Genomic DNA, 6,165 nt, shown 5'->3' on the forward strand with positions numbered 1-6,165 from the left:
AAGACATCGTCCCCTTGAACACATCTGCTTTGATCTTTGAATAATCATCCTTCTCAGGCAGAATGTGGGGAATATTCAGGATAGCTTCTAGAGCTTGGTTGGAAGTGTCCAACATTTTTACCCGGAGGAATACCGACTCTTCTTCCCAAGCTTGGTAATTCGCATAGAATTCCCACACCATTGATTCATTAACTTCAATGGGTTCTTGCTCAAGAAATCTCTAATGAAGTGAGGTAATCCTTTCATGAATAATCACCTTGTACTTGCTTGGAACCTTCAGTGTCCGCTCCCAATGGATTGTTCTCTTCTCAATTGCTTCATATTGAGAGTCGGCTCTTCGGTTAACCAAAGTACTTAGTTTGTCACCTCGGCGATCCCACCAAATATTAGGATGATGAATTGTTGGTTGTACAACCAGTGGTGTGACCGGTGCTTTACCTTTCATCTGCATCCTAAAAAGAAGAATAAAAAACAAAGGATTTCAAGATTATCCGGTGACAACTAAAATAAGATTATTGAGAAAGCACCAATAAACTGAAGAAGAGTTTAAATTCTCAATTGGAAGCTTTCAAAATAGTGTGATTAAAGAGACAACAGTGTGTGTATTCTAAAAGTGCGTGTGGTAAGAACACACACACCGTCTTGATAAAACGGCAATCACACAATTGAAACAATTAATGTTCAATGCTTCTCAATTAAGTGCTTAAGTTGCAAGATTAAAGCATGGACATGAAAGCAACTTCAAGCAAGCACCAATTGATTTAAATTCTTTGAGTGGAATGGTCATTGAGGTTGTCGGTATGAAAGTTTATTAACAAAAGAGGTCGTACGACAACAATAACCATTCACTCAAAATGACTAATCAATTGTTCATTCTCAAGAAGTGAGAGAGAGAGGGTGTATGAGAGAGAGATGGCGGCGGGCTGACGGCAGAGGTGGCCGGCGGTAGGGTCGCCTGAGAGGTTGAGCAGAGGTAGAGAGCAGCAGAAAAGAAAAGAAAAGAGCTGCTGCTCAACAGGGGAGCGTGCCCTGTTATCGCCCAAAACGAGTTGTGTGCGTACGCACAAAGAACTGTGCGTATACACAGAAGGCAGAAATTAGAAGGCTGCGAACGTACACAGCGTGCGTTCGCTGCAAACAGAGAATGTGTATTAGAGTGTGCGGACGCATAGCTGTGAGCGTGTGCACAGGGGTGGCTAGAAAGAGGGGTGTGTGCGCACGCATAGGCAGGTGCGAACACACAAGACGCGAAAAAGATAGCGGGATGCGAGCGCACAAAGCGTGCGATCGCTCCCACCAGAGGGGCTGCACTAAAGCGTGCGCTCGCACAGATAGCTTCTCTTTTTTTTGAGGTACAGAGTCATGTGTGTGTGCGCACACAGGACCGTGCGCACGCACAAAAGCAAACATAGGGAGGGCGTTCACGCGCACAACTCATGCCAACGCTCCCACCAGAGGGGCTGTCAATTGGTGTGTGGACGTACACGTCTGTGCGGCCGCACAGATAGCGCAAAAAGGGAGATGTGTGCGTACGCACAGAGTCGTGCACACGCACAGGTCATAGAAAACAGGGCAGCGCCCATGCACAGACTGTGCTAGCACTGCGACCAGAGGGCACTGCAAGGGGTGTGCGGACGCACAGGCTCGTGCGCACACACAGATGGTGAAAAATGCAGTTGTGTGCGCACGCACAACAGGTTGCGTACGCACAGATGTCCTGTTTCACAAAAAAATTTCTTTTCAAAACTAAAGTACCAACCCTTAGTGTATCAATATATCAACCCCAAATCATACAAACATTCACAAATTCATGATCCACAAGCAATTCAACTTATTTAACTCAAGAAAAACATCAAATCAAACTTAAGCTAATCATCATATCACAAGAAATCAACTAATTCAAAAAGCTATAAACAAAAGATAAGGTTGGAACAATGTTATCATGGTGGGGTGTCTCCCACCAAGCACTTTGGTTTAAAGTCCTAAGTTGGACCTTTCATGGCTTCATTGATCAATTTGAGACCTCTCCAAGGAGAAAAATCTCTAACTCCTTAGCATTCTTGGGTTGAGTGTGATCCATTGAATTAGACTTCTTGGCAACATTTTCTTCTTCTTGTTCTTTGCCAACCTCAATCACTTTATCTTCAATTATATCGCACCCAAAGATAGAGTAGGCTTCGAGAATGGGTTTCTTGGATTCCTCCAAAGTGAACTTTACTACCTTGCCATCGGCCTCGAAAGAATAAACTCCTGAATGTGCATCCAACTTGAACTGGGATATCTTCAAAAATGGTCTTCCAAGTAGAATGGATGATGGCTTGTCTGAGTCAATGGGAGGGGTCTCCAAGATGTGAAAATCTACCGGGAAGAGTAAACCTTGGATGTCAACTAGGACATTTTCCGCAATCCTTAAAACTGATACAATGCTCTTATCGGCCAACACAAATCTCGCCCCGGACCTCTTTAGGGGTGATAAGTTCAATCTCTCATAAATGGAGAGTGGTATAATGCTTACGCACGTCCCCAAGTCGCACATACAGTCCAAGAACTTAATCCCACCAATTAAACAAGTAACCAAACATGGACCGGGATCATTGCATTTTTCAGGAATTAGAGAAGAAATAGAATCATCTACCGGCCTTTTGTTGAATTCGCCAATCTTGTCCTTATGTGTGCAAACATCTTTGAGGAACTTGGCATACTTGGGCACTTGTTGAATGGCTTGAAAGAGAGGGATGGTGACTTCAACATTCTTAAAAATTTCCACCATGTTAGGGTTAGGTTCTTCTTTCTTCTTAGCCTTCTTAGCCAAAGTTGGAAATGGAATTGGCATAGGCTCCTCAAGTGGATTCTTCCTCTTTGGCTCCTTAGCCTTGAGTGGTTCCTCTTCATCTTTCGCAACATTTTTCTTCTCATCCTTCATCACTTCCACATCATCTCCCACCTCTTCATTGTGGGTTCCCTCACTCAAACTTATAGGCACAACACCAATTTCATCCAACTTGGTGCCACTCCTAAGGGTGATATCATTGATGCCCCCCTTTGGATTTGGTTGGGGTTGAGAGGGTAAACCACTAGAAGTTGAGGCTTGTTGGACATTTTGTGTAGTCGAAGGAGAAAGAGACAAATGGGAGAGAGCTTCGGCAATAGTAGCCATATATGTTTCTTGTTTCTTGTGAAACTCCCGTTGCTCTTGCATAAAGGTTTGAAGTGTGTCATTCATGTAAGGTTGATTAGGAGGAAGGGCTTGATTGCCTTGAAGAGGGTTAGATCTACTATTTGGATGTTGATACCTCCCTTGAGGTTGAGATTGTGGTGGTTGTTGGTATTGTTGGTAGGGTTGTTGGTATTGTGGTTGACTTTGGGTAGGTTGATGAGAGTAGGCTTGCACGTTTGGGTATGGTTGAGCTTGAGGGGCTTTTTTCCACCTTTGATTAGAATTATCCCTCCACTCTTGATTTTGATTTCCTACATGTAGATGAGTTCCTTGATTATAGTTGGACCTTTGTGGGTATGGATTGGCTACTGCTAATGTAGTATCCTCTTGGAGTTGAGGGCACTCATCAGTGTAATGGTTGTTACAAGCACAAATACCGCATGATCTTGGTGGTCCTTCAATTCTTGGAGGTTGAGGTGGAGGAGATAGCAAAGCTTGGGGAATTTGTTGCCCTTGGGTGATTTGTCTCAACAAAATTGTCATCTCACCGAGGGTCTTAGTCAAAATGGCATCTCTGAAAGGAGAAACTTCACTTAAAGCTTTTGGTTGTGGATTTCTCGCCCTTGAGTGATGAATGGAGTCCGCCAAGTCCGCTATGATTTCCCAGGCTTCCTCAGTGGTCTTATTCTTGGTGAGGGATCTTCCACTAGAGGCATCTAGAAGAAGCTTATATTGGGGTTCATCCCTTGACAAAAATAACTAATAAGCACCAACTCGTCAATACGGTGGTGAGGGCAAGCTTCCAACAACTTCTTGAATCTATCCCAGTACTCATAAAGAGTCTCCCCATCTCTTTGCACAATGCAAGAGATTTCCTTTTGCAACTTATCCGTCATCTGAGGTGGGTAAAACTTTTCCAGAAATTCCTTACGCAGCAAGTCCCAATCAGAAATCACATCTCCCGGTTGAGTATAGAACCATTCCTTCGCTTTTCCCTCCAAAGAGAAAGGGAAAGCGAATACCAAAACTGCCACTTCATCCGCACCATGTCTTCTTGCAGTGGAGCATGCTACTTGAAAGTCCTTAAGATGCTTAAGAGGGTCTTCTTTGGGTGGTCCATTGTATTTGGGGAGCAAGTTTATCGTGTCGGTCTTGAGCTCAAAATTTGGATCCAAAGCCGGATACCGGATTTGTATCGGTTGCAAATTAATATCAGGAGCTCTGGCTTCCCTTAAGGTGATTCTATGAGGTGGATCCGCCATCGTGTTGTCACATGAGTCACTCAAAGAGATTTCAGCACTCCCCACAGATGAATATCAGCTTTCCTCGTTAATTAAAGAATGATGGTGATAGTGAACTGGTGTGCTCTTCAAGCAAGCCCGATTCACTATTCACAAATGCTAGCCAGTGCCGAGCTTGCCTAATACGAGTTAAAGTTCTTTCTATTTCTGGATCAAAAGGGGTCAATGATGACATGTCACCATGTCATGTTTTTCTATGCTTATTCATACAAGAAATTGATGATTTGTGCTTGAATAATGAATGATTTTATACTTAAATAGTATATTTCCTTGATCTTTTGATTTTATAAATCTTGCAGGAAATAAGAAGAAAAAGTAGCAAAGAAGCACAAAATAAGCTAAAAAGGAGAAAAAAAGAGCTTTGGGACACACTTTGAAGTTGGAGCACACTTTGGAGCCTTAGGCCACGCTTTTAAAAAGCGTGGTCCATGACCAAATTAAAGGAGATTTGCAATCAGCACACAAAGCTCCGCTCTTGCCAAGAGGAGAGCGCTATAAGAGTTCACAATGAGCTTGGAAGCAAAATTTTCGCTAAGTTAAAATCTGGGTGCTCACAGCATGACCAAGCCTCCTTCAAAGGGATATAACTTGAGCTACAGATGTCCGAATGATGTGTTTCCAGTTGCGTTGGAAAGCTGACATTCAGAGCTTTCCAACAATGTATGGTAATCCATATTTGGCATGAAATTGTGGCACGAGTGAAATGTATCTTTAAAGACCAAAAATAAGTAAAAATAGACCAAAGTGCAACCACCAGGATTCGAAGAGGGAGACCAAGGGAAGCCCATCAAAGTAGCGCTCACTTGGATAGTGCTCTGCTCTTGTGGAGAACATTGTCGTGCTCTCTTCAAGAAAATGCAAGGAAAATTGCTCCCCAAATGCTTCCACCAAGGCTTGAACACGGATACCTCACTAAGGAAGCAAGGATGTTGTGCTCTTAGGGAGAGCGGAACGCTACTCCCTTGTTTTGCCAAGCATTGTCACGCACCAAAATTGACATGGCCAGGGACACAAATTGAATGCTACGCTCTTGTGGAGAGCGGAGCATTGCCCTGGGAGGTGTCCCACACCAAACCAACTTGAACCAAGCTTGACCCATGCTTCAAACCAATTAAACCAAGGCCAACCAAACCCATCTCTCTTCAAATCCAAAGCAAGCAAAGTCCACATCATCACTCAAAGGCACAAGAACAAGTTAGAATTAGGATTTTTCTTTAATTTGTTTTCATTTTAATTTCATTTTATTTTGTAAAAAAGCCTATATAAAGGCATCATTCTCATTTTCAAAGGGAGCTCCATTAGAGAATATTGGAGGGTAGCTCCACTAGAAAGCTCTCTCTTAGTTTTCATTCTTGTCTTGGATCTTGGGTGGACAATTGAAGAAATTCTGTTTCAATCTCACCTTGTGATCTCTTGTTTATTTTTCTGCATAACTTTAGAAATTGTGATTTGAATTCAAATTCTGTTTACTGCCTTCTTCTACTTCTTTTGCACTTTATTACTCCATTTTCTTTTGCAATTGTTCTTGGGTGGATCAAGGAAGGATTTGAGATCTAGACTTGTTTTCTAGTCTCATCCAACCCCTGAGATCTTTAATTTCCCTTGAGCTATTGTAGAGCTACATTTTGCTTTCTGTTTGGTTTCTCAAGTAATTCATCTTCTCTTATTTAGATCTGTTGCATTTTAATTCATCTTTTACTTTTCTGT

At 42.6% G+C, this 6,165-nt stretch overlaps 1 protein-coding gene and 1 non-coding gene across 2 annotated transcripts; one reads left to right on the plus strand and one right to left on the minus strand.

The window, feature by feature from the left end:
- Positions 1–220: 220 nt before the first annotated feature.
- On the minus strand, positions 221–4,419 carry LOC112721698 (uncharacterized). The gene is made up of 3 exons (XM_025772736.1): positions 3,928–4,419; positions 2,049–3,883; positions 221–452 (listed from the first exon to the last, which is right to left on the minus strand). Exons 1-3 carry the CDS (start codon positions 4,417–4,419, stop codon positions 221–223), a joined length of 2,559 nt encoding a protein of 852 aa, XP_025628521.1.
- On the plus strand, positions 3,938–4,044 carry LOC112725237 (small nucleolar RNA R71). Its single transcript, XR_003164358.1, has one exon. It is a non-coding gene; the product is annotated as a small nucleolar RNA R71 (small nucleolar RNA).
- Positions 4,420–6,165: the final 1,746 nt, after the last annotated feature.

Source organism: Arachis hypogaea, chromosome 11 (assembly GCF_003086295.3).
Source record: "Arachis hypogaea cultivar Tifrunner chromosome 11, arahy.Tifrunner.gnm2.J5K5, whole genome shotgun sequence".
NCBI lineage: Eukaryota > Viridiplantae > Streptophyta > Magnoliopsida > Fabales > Fabaceae > Arachis > Arachis hypogaea.

Coding starts and splice junctions, on each gene's coding strand:
- LOC112721698 (XM_025772736.1), bottom strand. CDS start 4,419: ATGGCGGATCCACCTCATAGAATCACCTTAAGGGAAGCCAGAGCTCCT. Junction 3,884..3,927: donor ACCACCGTATTGACGAGTTG/GTGCTTATTAGT, acceptor CCCCAATATAAG/CTTCTTCTAGATGCCTCTAG. Junction 453..2,048: donor CAACCCAAGAATGCTAAGGA/GTTAGAGATTTT, acceptor TCTTCTTTTTAG/GATGCAGATGAAAGGTAAAG.